The 16,224-nt window shown below is 38.4% G+C and overlaps 1 protein-coding gene and 1 non-coding gene across 3 annotated transcripts; both read left to right on the forward strand.

Annotated features, from left to right (window-relative positions):
• Positions 1 to 900: 900 nt before the first annotated feature.
• Positions 901 to 1,006, forward strand: LOC121973964. The gene has a single exon (XR_006109864.1). It is a non-coding gene; the product is annotated as a small nucleolar RNA R71 (small nucleolar RNA).
• Positions 1,007 to 11,544: 10,538 nt separating this feature from the next.
• On the forward strand, positions 11,545 to 15,894 carry LOC121969739 (vacuolar protein sorting-associated protein 25-like). Of its 2 annotated transcripts, none has more exons than XM_042519973.1 (8): positions 11,545 to 11,793; positions 11,876 to 11,942; positions 13,166 to 13,275; positions 14,506 to 14,645; positions 14,989 to 15,042; positions 15,176 to 15,264; positions 15,347 to 15,422; positions 15,662 to 15,894. In XM_042519973.1, the coding sequence occupies exons 3-8, from the start codon at positions 13,217 to 13,219 to the stop codon at positions 15,781 to 15,783; spliced, it is 540 nt and encodes a 179-aa protein (XP_042375907.1). In that variant the 5' UTR covers positions 11,545 to 11,793; positions 11,876 to 11,942; positions 13,166 to 13,216; the 3' UTR covers positions 15,784 to 15,894. The 2 variants fall into 2 exon arrangements, with proteins under 2 accessions (XP_042375907.1, XP_042375908.1); XM_042519974.1 differs by having other exon boundaries at positions 11,545 to 11,744.
• Positions 15,895 to 16,224: the final 330 nt, after the last annotated feature.

Raw genomic sequence — 16,224 nt, forward strand, 5'->3', positions numbered from 1 at the left:
CTTCCTCTGAGTCAGGTTCCTTCTGAGTAATGATTTGGGGGTCTCCCAAAGTTCGTTCGCTCCTCAGCTCAATGCAGTTACAATGTTCCACTGGGTTTATATCTGGCTTCCCTGGAAATGTTCCCCATGCTCTTGAGATAGATTGGGCTATCTGGGCTATCTGGTTGTCTTGCATCTTTTGATGTTTCTTAGAATTTTCCATTCTTTGGGTTAATAGCTTGATCTCATTCTTCATCTCTTTTTGCTCTGAGAGCTTCTTCAAGCATCTTTTCAATCATGGACAATTGTGAAGGTTGCTGTTGAAAAGTATGTTGTCCAAATGAGTAGCTCTGCTGCCTAGGTGAGTAGCTCTGTTATCCAGGTTGATAGCTTTGTTTTGCTGGCCCTTGGTCCTGATTGTTCCGGTATGAGAAGTTTGGGTGATTCCTCCAACCTGGATTGTATGTATTAGAGTACGGATTATTTTACCATTGGTTGTAGCTGACTATCGCATCACACTGCTCAAGTTGGTTTATCTGTGCTTGTATTGGCCCTAGGGGGCAAGTATCTTGAGCATGATTCGTACTTCCATAAGTTTTGCAAACATAGACTATCGCATTGGCAGTGTTATTGTTGTTCCCCATGGACTCAAATTTCTTGGTCAGAGCGTCTAGCTTTGTAGACATGAGAGTGACTACATCTACATCGAATTTCCCTAACGCTTTTATTGGATTCCCTGAGAAAGAACCACCAAATCTTTCTGATGTCCACTGATGGTGATTATGTGCCACATTCTCTATGATCTCTTCAGCTTCATCAATGCTCTTGTTTATCAGTGCTCCTCCTGCTGCAAAATCAAGGGATACCTTCATGTGATAGTTGATTCCATTGTAGAAGGTGTGTGGAACCAACCATTTCTCAAGGTCATGATGGGGGCACTGTCTCAGCATACTTTTGAATCTGTCACATGCTTCAAATAATGATTCTAAGTCTATCTGTTTGAAGTTTGCAATCAGATTCCTCATATGAACAGTTTTGCTTGGTGGATAGAATTTGTCCAGGAATTTCTGCTCACACTGCTCCCAGGATGTAATGCTATTTGCTGGAAGGGAATTTAGCCATTGCTTGGCTCTGTCTTTCAGGGAGAATCCGAAGAACAATAACCTTACTGATTCTGGAGGGACTCCGTTCACTTTCATGGTGTCGCAGATCTCGTAGAAAAGCTCCAAGTGATGGTTTGGATCATCGTGCGGTCCTTCTCCAAATTGATTCTGCTGAACCATGTGAATTACTGCAGGCTTTATATCAAAGTTGTTAACTTTGATTGGCGGTCGAGTGATGCTAGACCGAACCCCTCGTGCATAAGGTGCTGCATAATCCTTCAGTAATTTATCATCCATCTCTGAAGATTCTTGTGCTGCTTGAAATACTTTCAGAAGGTTTTTTCTTCTCAGGAAAGTCCTATCAATCTCTGGATCGAACGGTAGAAGCTGTCCTGAAAGATTAGCTCTTCGCATGCAAAAATAAAATATGAACAATAGTAAAGAAGAAGAAATGAAATAATAGTATTTTTGGCATTTTAATAAAATTACAGAAAGTAAAGAAAAACAAGAATAAAATTATTTATCTCTAAATGCAAAATAAAAGAAAGACGCAGTCCCCGGCAACGCCGCCAAAAAAGAAAACAAAGTCTAGTTTAATCTAGTATGACTATCACCAATGTTATAGACGCAGTCCCCGGCAACGGCGCCAAAAAATTTGTTACGCTTCCGTAAGTGCACGGATTTGTCGTCAGTAATAAAGATTATCGATCCCAAGAGGACTGGTTATAAGCACTAGTGATGGCACACTTAGGATTAGATACACTATCGATGGTTGTAAGTTATCTAAGAAAAGATATTAGAAAGCGGAAATGAGAACTAGTAACGAGAAGAAATCAACCTGGTTAATGAAGAGTTCTAGGAGTTCGGCTTCATTGTGGTGGTATTGATGTATCACATACTATCCTATACTCATTGTCCATCAACATGCATTCGTCGGAAGCTAAAGCAACTATCCTTAAACACCAAACAAAGACAATCCCTATGAAATCCTGTTACGATTAACTCCTATCACTAGAGCACCTCGGTAGATCACAAGAACATAACTCTAATTGATGTTATCAAAGATAGAATTAAGTAACTTAATTTGGTTTCTTACTTCCTTGTGGAGGAGTCGCCTCTCCTTTCAAGGAAGTACCCTAGATGTCTGTGAACGGGTTACCCCTGTCACTAGGGCCCCTCGGGTGTACAATCCAAGGTGTTCCCTCTACGAGGTTGGCAATTCCTACACAATCAATCAACACGACAAAGAAATCGAGTAGTCGAAACAAAGCAAGAGAAATCATCCAATGAATATAAGCATAATATGAGTCTTACATCAAAACCAATCCACAATTACTACCTCATCCTAGAACAAGGACTCTACTCCATAGACGCCGGAGAAAAACCCGAAGATATGATGTATATAAACATACAAATTCTCAACACGAAGAGAGAAGGAAGAAGTATGCTTATCCAACGACGACGAGTGATCTTTGAATCCAATCCTTTGCTTCTGGAGTTAATGTGGTGATGAAAGATCACTGGACCGATGTTCTGGACGGTGTGAAACGGCACCAGAGTGATTCTCCTATTGACGGCTCGCCTTCCGGCTCTCCCCTCCTCGGAAAAAGGGTTAAAACCCCTTTTATAGGCTAGGGCACGGGGCGGCGGCACAACCGTGCAAGGATGGCACGGTCGTGCCCTTTCTTGGCTCTGGGTGCGTTGCACGGCCATGCCAATTGGCACGACCATGTGATGCTGAGACTCGGATCTGGGGACACGGTCGTGCAAAATTGCATGACCGTGTGCTGCTTGGTCTCGGTCATGGGGGGCACGGCCGTGCAAGTATGCACAGCCATGCTCTGATTTGCCTCTGGGTTGGCCACACAGTCGTGCACTTCTCCTCTCCTGTTTGGCCAGACGGTCGTGCAAGGTTTGCACGGCCGTGTTCTTTGTCTTGCTCCGGTGTGTCGACAAACATTGTTTTCGCTCCAAAAGTTGTCCCTATCAACACAAAACAAAACAAAGAGCAGATATCCGTACAAAAGAGTATATATGATGAGTACATGATAAAAGAGGCGATCATACAAAGAATATGTACGTATAAAGCAAGTGAATGTACATAAAAACATGCATAAACTATCATAATATTTATGCACATCACCATTGCACGTGGAATGTCATCAATACCAACAAGGTTCTCAACCAATGATTTCTCATATTCGGTAGGGATTAAGTCAATCAGAACCTGTCAAATTATTAAAGCACATATTAAAACAGGATTTTTAACCTAACTAACGTCACAGTAATGAAAATTTACCTCTTCAGATGAGACTCGATCGAACAAATCCCTCACCTTAGTAATATGTGAAGGAATATTCCTCCACTTATTTATTCTTGCTCCTTCTATTTTGTATGATATTTGGATTGGAACATGCTCCAAAAACCATGCCTGATTCACCATCACAAGTGTTAACTATTCATACATGTCCGTAAATTATTGTTAAATTTAACATCATTTATAAATTTACTGTTAAAAGACCAGCAAAGCCCTTTAGGTAAGGAAGGTTGGTGTGAGCATGTATTATCCAAGTTGATAAAAATATGTCCCCAATCTTAGGTAATTGTGAAGCTATAAATTCATGGATGACTTCAACTTAGTTGAATATAGTAAGATTCTCAAAATCATTTACAATATCTATAAGACATAACGGGACCTTATATGTACTAGAAAAAAATCAGACACAAACAAATATATGCAAAATATAGAATTTACAAAATAATAAAATATCATCTTTTCTTTCAACGCGATTGACATAAAATTTAAGCAACTCCTCAATTCTTGATCTAGTCGCTTCTTTTTTGTTTGAGAAGTATGTTAGAAAGGGGCCACCGAATATTTTATAGATTGGAATTGAAGCACCTCGGTCTGCAATACCAAGCAGAAATGAAATGTCTTTTCTTGTGAAGGCAACCGAAACACCTAACCAAGTTAAATAATTAGTTGACATCTACGAACATATACTTACGTATTGGGCACACTATGGGCCCGATATGATCATATCAAGCCCATGTTAGGCCTGATATGGGAACGTATCAGGCCCACATTGGGCCTGATATGATGTCATATCAGGCCTACGTTAGGCCTAATATGATGTTGTATCAGGCCTACGTTGGGCTTGATATGATGTCATATCAGGCTTGTACGAGATCAATGGTCAGCTTGAAGGGGGGTTGGATAGACGGCAACCCCAAATACTCACTTCCTACACTTGTTAGTTTGCAGAGTGGAAATACAAACTAATATGAATACAAAGAAAGCTAAAGACAAGAAAGAAATCAAACCAAGCTACACGATTATTTAACGTGGTTCGGAGATTGCTTGCTCCTACTCCACGGCGTGTCCTTGCGGTGGACGATCCCTATCCATCGGTGGATTAGCCCCCGACAAACTCCGGCTATCTCAAGTCGATCCTTGTGGGTAGAGAAACCTCACCACAACACCAACCAAGACTCTTGAGACTAGTAGACTACTAATTAGGGTTTACCACCACTAATTTCGTCAACTATAACCAAGGTTCCAAGCTTTAGTTATATAGGCCGCGGGTTGGAAACCCCACCTACCAGTTGACTGCTAAAACCATCAGTCGACTGCCCTCTGTGGAAATTCTACCATTACATCCCAACAGCTAGATACCAATCGACTGCTAAAATTAGCAGTCGACTGATCCACACTGGTCGAGCAAACAGAAGCATTTTGTTCACTCCCAGTCGACTGACCTAGTCGACTGCACCAGTCGACTGGTGAAACTAGCAGTTGACTGGTACCTGAGTACAGTCTCTCAGCACTAGGACCCTCACCCTTACGACTCATTTAACGCTTCTATCGCAGCCTTGACCTCTTGCCTTCAAGCATACTTCCTTTGGCTCTCGTCCCTCGGATGCATTAAAGCCCACAGCTCGTCCCCAATACTATCTTTCGTGTATGCCTCGAAGTCGCTTCCCTCGGCCCTTGTCCTTGCTGCCTTGTCCACGATCCCTCGGATGCTCCATCCTTCACCGGACTCGAAGCCATCAACCTGAGTCACATGTGTATCCTGCAAACCTGCACACTCACATACACATATCAAATACAAGGATGAACCTAACTTAAACCCTTTGCCCAAACACCAAAACACATGGTCACACGGACCATTGGGATTGCTCCAACAATCTCCCCCTTTTTGATGTTTGGCAATACATTTAAGTTAGGGAAAACAAATAGCAAATAAACATGCTAAACAACAAATGGACTTACGTGGCCAAGGCTACACACTTGGACTTACACCGCCAAATGGACTTACGTTGCTAAGGCTGCACACTTGGACTTACACCGTCGAAACAATGTTACTTCTCCCCCTTTGCCTAACATCCAAAAGTTCTCCAACAATATCTCAATTATTGAAAACTTGTCATCAAACTAACCCTAAACTCATGTATTTATCCCTCATGGATCTCATACACTTACACGAGCTGACTCGGTCCCAAACCAACGCTAAAAATAAATTCAGACTGGCATCAGTCGACTGCCCTAGTCCACTATCCTTATCGAAACAACACACAGAACCATTCTGTGTCCAATTTTCATCGTTACCAGTCGATTGGTAACTGTACCAGTCGACTGGCACACTGTTTTATCCCTTTTCAATATTCTAAACCCAATTTCAGAAATGCATAGAAAATCCCACAGACATCCAAAAATCTTCAAATTTTGTAGAGAGGTCTATTTTACCCATGTCTATTTGGAAAAAATATATTAAAAAATGTATCTATCACCAATCCCAAGATTGACACAAAACCCAAAACTAGCTAAATGGTTTAATTGAACCTTAACCTAAAGTCCTAGTTTTGGCTTCCTCTTGATGTATTTGCCCATACTAAACCACAATGCATCCCTAGCATTGGTTTATATGACATCTATACATCCAAAACAAATTATCATGCTATATGACCCCAATGTCATATTTCTAAACATGAAACACATCTTATTTGTGTCAATTCCCTAGGTTTGAGACTCAAGTCCGTCTCCAAACCACTTGGCACATTCCATGACCCAACCTAGACTCCCAAGTAGTACCCACTTGAGATCCATTTTTCATGGGTCCCAAATTGACTCTTAGAGCTCTCCCTAGAGCTCTTAACCTTAGCCACCTCCCTATGTGACTCATCTACAATAGCTAGGCCACATTGGTGCACCTCCAGTGACACTTGGCCTACAAACCTAATTTTCTTAACCTTGGACACCTTGTCCTTGGTTAATTTCTCCTTACCTTTAAATGACTTTCTCTTGCCATTTATTGGCTTCCCCTTGCTATAGTCATATGCAACCCTAGCATAATACTTTCCCTTAGCATTGGAGCCACTAGATCGGTATCCCAAACTCGATCTATTATTGTTGGGTCTTTGACTATCCAACACCATACCTAAACCCTTAGATCCAACATTAAATCTTTCTAGGGTTTTCTCCAATTTATCAAGTTTTACCTTCAAAGCTTGATTTTTCCTTTCTAGGTTCCTAAACCTAGAGCCAATATGTCCACCATGGACATTCCTAGACCTATCCATTTTTCTAGGCATATGTCTCTCCTTCTTGGGATTAATGTCTTGGGTCTCCTTAGGTCTACCATTTCTAGAGTTATCATGAATGAGTTTCCTAGGGTTATGATCCATATTTACCCTACTCTTATCATGATATTTAAAACCAAAGTTATGCATGGGTAAATAATAACAGTTATTTCTAGCATGCATGGAGGAGTTTAAATTTGAATTAAACTTCAAGTTATGATATACCTCCCTTACCCTTGAAGTTCCCCCTTGATTTGAGCTCTTCTTCTTCTTCTCCCACTTCTTTAAATGTGTAAGCTTCTTGATCTCCCCCTTCTTGGGGCATTTGGTGTGGTAGTGTCCCTTCTCCCCACACATGAAGCATCTAATGTACATTCTCCTCATTTGGGCTTCTTCATTCCTACAACCCTTGTTAGTATTTAAATTAACTTGAATGAGTTTAGGAGTTACCTTCTTCTTACCCATTGGGCATCTACTCTTGTAGTATCCCTTCTCATTGCACCCAAAGCAAGTGATATGATCCTTTGATTTCACTTCGGTGGAGATGCTCACTAGGTTAACTTCCAAGACTTCTTCTTCTTCTTCACTTGTCTTGGATTCTTCTTCAACCTTTGAGAATGTCTCCTCATCCACACTAGTGGATAGCATTTCTTCATCCTTCTCCTCTTCGGATGTTGAGCATGGCTTATCTTCCGCTTGCTCCTCCTCAACTTGAGCCACTTTATCATTTTCTTCAGATTTTTCCTCTTCATGTGTAGGCATGAGTTCTTCTCCTAGAACCATCTTTACTTTGGTCCACAAATCATGGGCATTCTCGTATTCACCTACACGACTCACAACATTATTAGGTAAAATATCAATTAAAATAGATATTACCTTTGATTTTGTCTTTGACCATGATGTTTGCTCCTCCATCCAATGTCGTGGTCGGAGTTTCTTCCCTTTCTTGTCTCTCAGGACTTCGAATGGCTTTTACACCACCATCATTGTGTCCCAATCCGTCTCGAAAATGTTCTTCATTTTCACCAACCAAAAGGTGATGTCCCATAAGCTTCCTCCTTTGAACTTTGGAGGATCTATCAAGCCGATCATCTTTGCTTCCTCGGCGGTTAGTTCGATGGAGAGCGGCCTCACTCTGATACCACTTGTAAGGGATCAGTGGCCGGCTTGAAGAGGGGTTGGATAGACGGCACCCCCAAATACTCGCTTCCTACATTTGTTAGTTTGCATAGCGGAAATACAAACTAATATGAATACAAAGAAAGCTAAAGACAAGAAAGAAATTAAACCAAGATACTCGATCATTTAACGTAGTTCAGAGATTGCTTGCTCCTACTCTACGGCGTGTCCTTGAGGTGGACGATCCCTATCCGTCGGTGGATTAGCCCCTGGTAAACTCCGGTTATCTCAAGTCATTTCTTGTGGGTGGGGAAACCTCACCACAACACCAACCAAGACTCTTGAGACTAGTAGACTACTAATTAGGATTTACCACCACTAATTTCGTTAACTATAACCAAGCTCCCAAGCTTTGGTTATATAGGCCGTGGGTTGGAAACCCTTCCTACCAATCGACTGCTAAAACCATCAGTCAACTGCCCTATGTGGGAATTCAACCATTACATCCCAACGGCTAGATACCAGTCGACTGCTAAAACTAGCAATCGACTAATCCACACTGGTCGAGCGAACAGAAGCATTCTGTTCGCTCCCAGTCGACTAACCTAGTCGACTGCACCAGTCGACTAACCTAGTCGACTGCACCAGTCGACTGGTGAAACTAGCAGTTGACTGGTACCTGAGTACAATCTCTCTGTTCGCTTCCAGTCGACTGACCTAGTCGACTGCACCAGTCGACTGGTGAAACTAGCAGTTGACTGGTACCTGAGTATAATCCTTCTACACTCGGACCCTTACCCTTACGACTCATTTGATGCTTCCATCGCATCCTCGACCTCTTGCCTTCAAGTCTACTTCCTTTGGATCTCGTCCCTCGGATGCATTCAAGGCCACAGCTCATCACCAATGTCATCCTTCGCGTATGACTCGAAGTTGCTTCCCTCGGTCCTTGTCTCCACGGTCCCTTGGATGCTCCATCCTTCACTGGACTAGAAGCCATCACCCTGAGTCACATGTGTATCCTGCAAACCTACACACTCACATACACATATCAAATACAAGGGTGAACCTAACTTAAACTCTTTGTCCAAACACCAAAATACATGGTCGCACGGACCATTGGGATTGCTCCAACAAGGCCTACGTTGGGTCTGATATGATGTTGTATCAGGCCTACGTTGGGCCTGATATGATATCGTATCAGACCCTCGTTTGTCATAAGACTCCACCATCAGTGAATTAGCTGACTAAAATATTCACTTTTGCAAAATATTTTATTTTAATATACAACTACTTAGTGATTAAAATACAAAATTATAAATTGTACTTGAGAATCTAAAGGTTTGAGTACTTGAATCCCAATTTTGAAATATATTGGCCAAAATACCATGGATATGCTGTATATCTTGTACGTCCAAAAAAATACTAAAGGGTGAATGTTTGATCAACGCTATGTGTCAGTCATGTAAAATAACATATCCATGATTCCTTCCTTTCTTTGTGGATCCTTGAAAAAACTTTTAAAGTGACCTAGGATACTATTCCAATGTAGTTTCTGTCCAACATCAACTGAACTCTACAATTTAGAAAAATTAAAAAAATTTACTCGTTGAGCTTTTCAAAATCACACAATTTCTAAACTACCTTTACAGATATTTGAAGTGGAGAGGATGATACACCCGATCCACTTCTTCACGCCATTATGAAAGGAGATTATTGACGGAAACCCTAAAACCCTTCACTGGAGCCTTGCGCATACTATGGATTTTTAGGTTGAAATGCTTGATACCACTTGAGAGAGACACGAAGACACTTACGTCGGGTTTCACTAGTGGGACGATTTTGCCACAAATTTAAGCTGCAATTGAAGAGTTACGAAGAGCAAGAACCACATGCACGAGTTGAGAGAGGAAGAGAGAAAAATGATCGCACGATTAATTTTAAATCAAAATGATTCAAAATGTGGTTCGGATGCCTGAGAAATCACAACTGAAGAGGGAGGTTGGCGGGAGGGTTAAAATGGGAATTTCACATCAGTTAACTACGCCCTTTGGTAAATACACAACTACGATATGTTTTTTGATAATTTCCTTATTCTGCGTACGTCTTTTGGTAAATTATCGAAAAAAGGATGAAAAGTGATATTCGGTCTGATTTTAGATGGACAAAAATATATTCACAAATTGGACAACGGATGAATTTATATATCCATCTGTCCTTTGCTTTGCCACAAGTAAATAAACAAGGATTAATAATTCATCCTTTTTCATCAAATAAACAACATAAAGTATTTTGCATACAAAACTTTCCTTAATTTTAAATCGGTTCTCTCAAGTAATCATAACATATAAGAGATATTAGGAATACACAGGGGTGGATCCAGAGATAATTTCTAGTGAAGGCTAATAGAATTTTTTTTTTTTTTTGAAGGCTAAAAAAAGGGATAAAGACAGTGAAGACAGAAGCTTTTTCTTTCTCATTTCCCTGAAGTATTGATCAGAGAGTGGAGAAATATAATTCAACAAGACTAAGATACAGAGTTCGATCTATAAATCTCAATTAGTTTAGAGTACCAATTTGGTAATACTGGCGGAAAATAGCCATGTCAAACAAAGCTGGCTTTGAGGAAAGAAATCATAGGTTTCTGGTTGTTTTTGCATCTCAAAGTTTATGTTTAGCATAAAGACTCTTCGAAGAAATGAAAATCTCAGTAAAACTTTAAACATGTTAATACCCTTGTAAATGATAAGTCATACATAAGAGGATTTAGGTACATGAAAAGGAAGTTAAACGTAGTTTAGCAAGAAGCACCACACTTGCAACTATATAACTCTTATAATTATAAATGTCGTCACAAGACTCTTCACCACAAACTACAAGGAATATTGGGCCTTTAGGAGCTTGGTAGTGATCAAGAAATTCATAATAACGCTGATATCCCTGCAAATCACATTAAAATTAATAATTACTTTTTTTTTCATTAAAAAATCCCACTAATTTAATACGAACACGAAGAAACATCTCAAAATGTTACTAGATAGCCAATTGCTTGAATGAACAAAGGCGCAGAGGGAAAATAACAAAAGAAAGAGAATTGCAAGGAGGAAGAAGATAATGGAGAAAGAGGTGCAAATCGTAATGGAGAAGTGGTCGAGGGTTTCATTGAACCAGTGCTCCTTTTGGGTGACGAAGTAGTCGTTTTCTTCTTCCAACTTGCCGACATGGGAATCCTAGGACTCCGTCGCAGGGAGGAAGGAGGAGAAGAAGAAGAAGAGGATAATGAGAAAAAATATACAGATGAGAATCGTTAATCCATGGCTCCTCCTTCTCCGGAGGATTTTGGCAAGGGCTTCAGCCTCCGCCAGCCCTCGTCTAGATCCACCCATAGGAATGCATTGACCTTGGTTTGAATTGAATACCAAAATTTCAAGTCCATTAGTAAATTTTGACTAAAAGTGATTTAAAAAAAAAATAATTATTTTTGGAGGAGAAAGTAGCTTCAAAACCTTATAAAACGTGAATCATTTTTTTTAAATTTTAAATATACTTTGGTGGTTTGGATGATTTGTGAAATGGTGCGTGATTTGATAAATTTAAAAGTATGGTGCATGATTTATGTATTTGTGAAAATTTAATTCGTGGTTTAGTCAAATGTAAAGTTTTCATTGTATGAATCAAAATTCTTTATTTCTTTATTATGATTATTATTATTATTATTTTTTTTTTACTTTTGTTGTTTTAAATAGAATTAATCATTAAATCGAGTTGTTCCTAAATCCCTTGCAAATTCGTCGACTCGACCTCCATCGAGTGCATCGTCTTCCTGAGGGCGCCGCTGTCTCCCCTCCTCGCCTGTGCAAGCAACACTAGTCCAGAGGAGACGAGGTCTTCGTCTTTGTTTAATATTTTGCGAGCAGCGAGCTCTTCAGCAACAAGCACCCCCCTGTTATTTCATCTCTGGTAAGTGGAGTAATCAAGCCCGTTGTGAGCAGAAACGGTACCCTCTAGGGTAAGATCTATAAATATGTTTCCTTTCCATTTCCTTCGTCCATATTTGTTCTTAATCTGCTTTTTCTTCTTGTGTTGGGCAGCAACTGGGGGGAATACATCGAAGACTCTGAATCCAATTTTTGTCATCTACAAAGTTTCCTTTTTGAGGCAAGTATCCTGACCTTCATTGATAAGCACATCTATTGAGTTAGAGGATCAATGAATGGACGATTGACCTATGCGAGTGAATCATCTAAAGAGAGAAGTATTAAAGCTGTATGATTGGCCTTGAGGAGAACTTTCATATTTCTGAGATCTAGTAACCACCCTAGTCTCTTTTTTGTTAGAGATATAATGAGAGAATTGTCAAAGCTTTTGGTTCTTCAAATTTCTTTTTAGGTGAAGGAATAAAATATGTGGGAGATGTGTGCCTCTGAACTTATGTTCATCTAAAATCTTCCATTTCCTTTTAAAATTCTGTGAAAGTTCTTCTGTAACATACGGACATCTGTCTCTTTGAAAAAGATTTCTTCTGACTGTAAGTTATTTTCTTATTCAAGTTTTGTTCCATGTTATCATTCATTAAGGATATCATTTCTTTTCAACTATTTTTTGAAAAGATTTGTTAACAATCTTTGATCTAAAAAGAAGCATTCAAGTATTTTACCATTCTCATTTTTATGGTTCTTGAAGGTTTTATCATAACTAATATATTTTTAGCATGTAACCAAGAACTGATCCACAATTTCAGCGTCTCTCTTGATGTGTCTCAATGGTTTCATTGTTTCTCTTAGTTTTGGTAAATATTCTCTTTCCATCAGCTGGCAAACTTTTTTCTCGATTCTTATATTGTGTATTTTGTTTCATGTCTCTATTTATTGTTTGTTGGTTAGTCTTTGTGAAGTCTTCCTTTCTTCTTGCATTGTTTAGTCCTTTTTTTATCTCGATACGTCCTTTTTAATTTTTTTTATCTTTAATTTTCTAAGGTATATACAAATGATTTATTATAATACATATTTTTTTTTTATTTTTCTCAATTTTTCATGTTTTAAAGCTTTTGATTAGAACTATAAAATTTTCATTGTTTATTAACCCTCCATTTCTTTGGTTTTGCCAAGTTGCCATTAATTTCTTAGCATATCGTTTTAATTCTTTTTCTCGTTATCGTCATATGTGGCTGCTTCTGTATATCAAAAAAGAAATATAAAGCAATTAATTTGGCTACTAGATCTTGGAAATAAGAAAGTTCTTGACACTAGTCATACAGCCTAAGAATTCATTGCCGAAGAAGAATTTGTTTCTGGTTTCTGTTTCTTATATCAAAATAGATTGATTTATTAAATTGGTAAGATGAGCCCATTTACTTTGAAGATGGAATTATATGATTGCAGTTTTGATAGTAAGAGAAGGAAACATTTGCTTTGAAGGGAACGAGGAATCAGATGCAGAAATTAGGAGACTTTAAGCTTCCTCAGTTCTTTAACTATCCGCCCTTTTTCACGTAATGTTTCACCCTAAAACTTTCAAGTGGTTCCTTTTCAAGTTTCTAGATGTTGAAATAAATTGACTTATGCAAATTAATAGCAATTTTAGATATTGATGGAAATTTCTATGTTTTGTGTATTTTGTTTTAAGTTGACTTATTCCAGTTAGATCGTTATATCAATTCCTAATGTAGAATATTCCCATTTCTATGTTTCAGTAGTTTTAAAAAAAACAAAAATGTGCGATCATTCAACACCATAGTTGAGTTTCAAGAGAGCATCATTTGCAATGCATGGCATTATTAATTCTCTAATCTCTCTATGAAAATAACCTAATTGCCTAATATTGGGGTTGTGTGATGCTTTGTTATATCTAATTGCCATCTAGATCCAATAGATTGATGTAGTTGGAAGAGATTTCAGATTTTAAATAGTATCTTCTATTATCAGCAGTTTTGTCCTGTGAACTTGTATTGGGTTTATTATTGCCCCTAGAGTTATGGTGCAGCAGTAAGGGTGTTCAGTTGTCTCTCAGGCACCCACGGTTCGATTCACAGCTACAACATATTTGCAGTGATTTTTCCTCTAAATGGGACTTGCTCTAACATATTTGCAATGATTTTACCCTTGGTGGCCGGTGGAAAATTTCCATGGGGTCGGGCCGGTCACCCCAGGCTCGATGTTACCCGTTAATCATTTTTTTTTTTGTATTGGGTTAATTATTGACTTACTTCTTGATACAATGCCTCCTCATCAGACATGCCTTTAATAACAATCTTTTGTGAAATTGCCATTAAGAAGAGTTGTACTGGATATTGGGTATCCTGGATATTGATCATAGGCCAGACCTGATACAAACGTATCCACTATTATTGTACATTCTTTTTTATTTAACTATTTAAGAAGAGTTGTTGAAGCTTGGTTATGTATAAATTGAGCCTTTACATTGATTGAGTCACAATAGCAAGATTGTTTAATGATTCTTTCATTCTATGACATACATTCTGTTGTGCCCTTTCCAAAATGTTCAAATGTTCAATATGGTCCATATTTTATAAATATATGGTATCACTAGACTTTTTTTTTTCTCATTGATTATATTGTTTCACTTGATAAGTATAACTAGCTTCACGCATATGCCTCATTATGTCACGTTTTAGTGAAATTTAATTGTTTGCATGATTGGAGATTTGCACTTCTTCTGTATAAGAAAGTGAGTTAAATCATTATCTTCTTTCTTCCTTTAGTTTGCAGCCTGTGAAGGAAACACGTGATAATCAAGTGAAGCTATGGAAAGAGCTCATACTTGGCTACTGCAGAAGTCAACGGACATTTGTGATAGGATTAGAAGAAGATTTCCCCCTTTTTTCTAATCCAGTAATTGAAAGTTAGTCGACATTATGCTGATTACATATTCATTTTGTGTCCATGCTTAGCTAGACATCAGGCTCTTTTTCCCTTTGTTTTTTTTTTCTTTTTTGCTTTAAGTGCATAGGAATTTGAGCGCAAAGCTTCAATTTGATATCTAATAACAAGAAGGTATTCTACATAAAGTAAAACTTGAATACATTAGAAATTGACATGGCTGTTGGCAATCATTCAATGGCTGTTGTCAATCATTCAATGATATGAAAGCATAAAATATAAATGATCACAGACTGGAGCTCTCTCAAACAGATTTCCCTTGTTCCTGACAAAGACTAACTGAAAGTTTGACAATTGGAATGTAGGATCTTTAAGCCATGAGGCAAGGGAGGTATTTCTTTCTGCTCTGGTAAATGAAGGTTTGTTTTTAGTTACAGTTGATGTTATCATGCGCTTCAAGTCGAATACAAAAACTGTGAATTAAATATAACAATTCGTGTGTTAGATTTCAAGTACAAGTATTATTCCCCGTGACTTGTTTTTTCCTTTCAGGTCGTGCAGAATGGATGGACAAAGGTCATAAGAAATGTCTCCTACTTTGGTTAAGAATCCAAGAGTGGGCTGATTATATTTTGAACTTTGTGAGTTAAGGATTGGACCTACATTACAAAGTGGAAAGAATCCCAATGGCTGCTTACTGTTGTTTACCCCTGCACTTTTCAGGTTAAAGAAAATGGGTTTGAGGACAGTGTCATGACTATCGAAGAAATACGGTCGGGGATTGAAACTCGTGGAACTGGTAATGTCACTCTAACCATTGAATTGTTTGTCCTAGAAATTTTCTGAACATCCAGCATTTATACTTAGATGAGTGCTTTTGTCCCTGTTTGTATTAGAACCTCAAAAAAAAAAAAAAATAGAAAGTGAATCCTATCATTAACGATTACTCAAGTTATCGATAGCATTGCCAATCTAGATTTACATTGCATCTTTTGCCGATAAGATGAACTTGTGTTGGTTCTTTTGCAATCGCTGAAGAGCTTGCGGGGATTGATCGTGGTTTGCTCGTGCGGGCTCTGAAACTACTCGAGCAGAAAGGTAAAGTTGCAATCTTCAAGGGGACATCAACAGATGACGATGGGGTAAAGTTCTCGGCTTAATCTTAATCTGTGTTTTACAAACCCATTACCAATTGGGGATCATTTCCATCCACTTTGTGTAAGTGAACCTTGATGTAAACTAAAATTTCAGCATACTTTTGTTTTTTTTTTCATGAGCGAATAATTTATATCTACTTGCACAGACATGCATAGATTCTAAAAACAATATAATCAAATACAATAATTTTTTTTAGAATATATTTGGTATTTTTTTTCAGATGTATTTTATCGTATTATTGAATATTTAAGATATTAAAAATATAATGTTATTGTTTATTTAAAATGGTGTTAAGTTTTCTGGAATTATTATAAGATTATGACATACAAGTATTTAAATTTGTAAGGCAGGGCAGCTTAAGGTAAATTGTATTAGCATGCAACGAGGCATCTCCAGGTGCCACATGGCACCGCATTGAGGCCGTGGCTTTAACGATTAAATTT

The sequence above is a fragment of the Zingiber officinale genome, chromosome 4A (assembly GCF_018446385.1).
Source record: "Zingiber officinale cultivar Zhangliang chromosome 4A, Zo_v1.1, whole genome shotgun sequence".
NCBI lineage: Eukaryota > Viridiplantae > Streptophyta > Magnoliopsida > Zingiberales > Zingiberaceae > Zingiber > Zingiber officinale.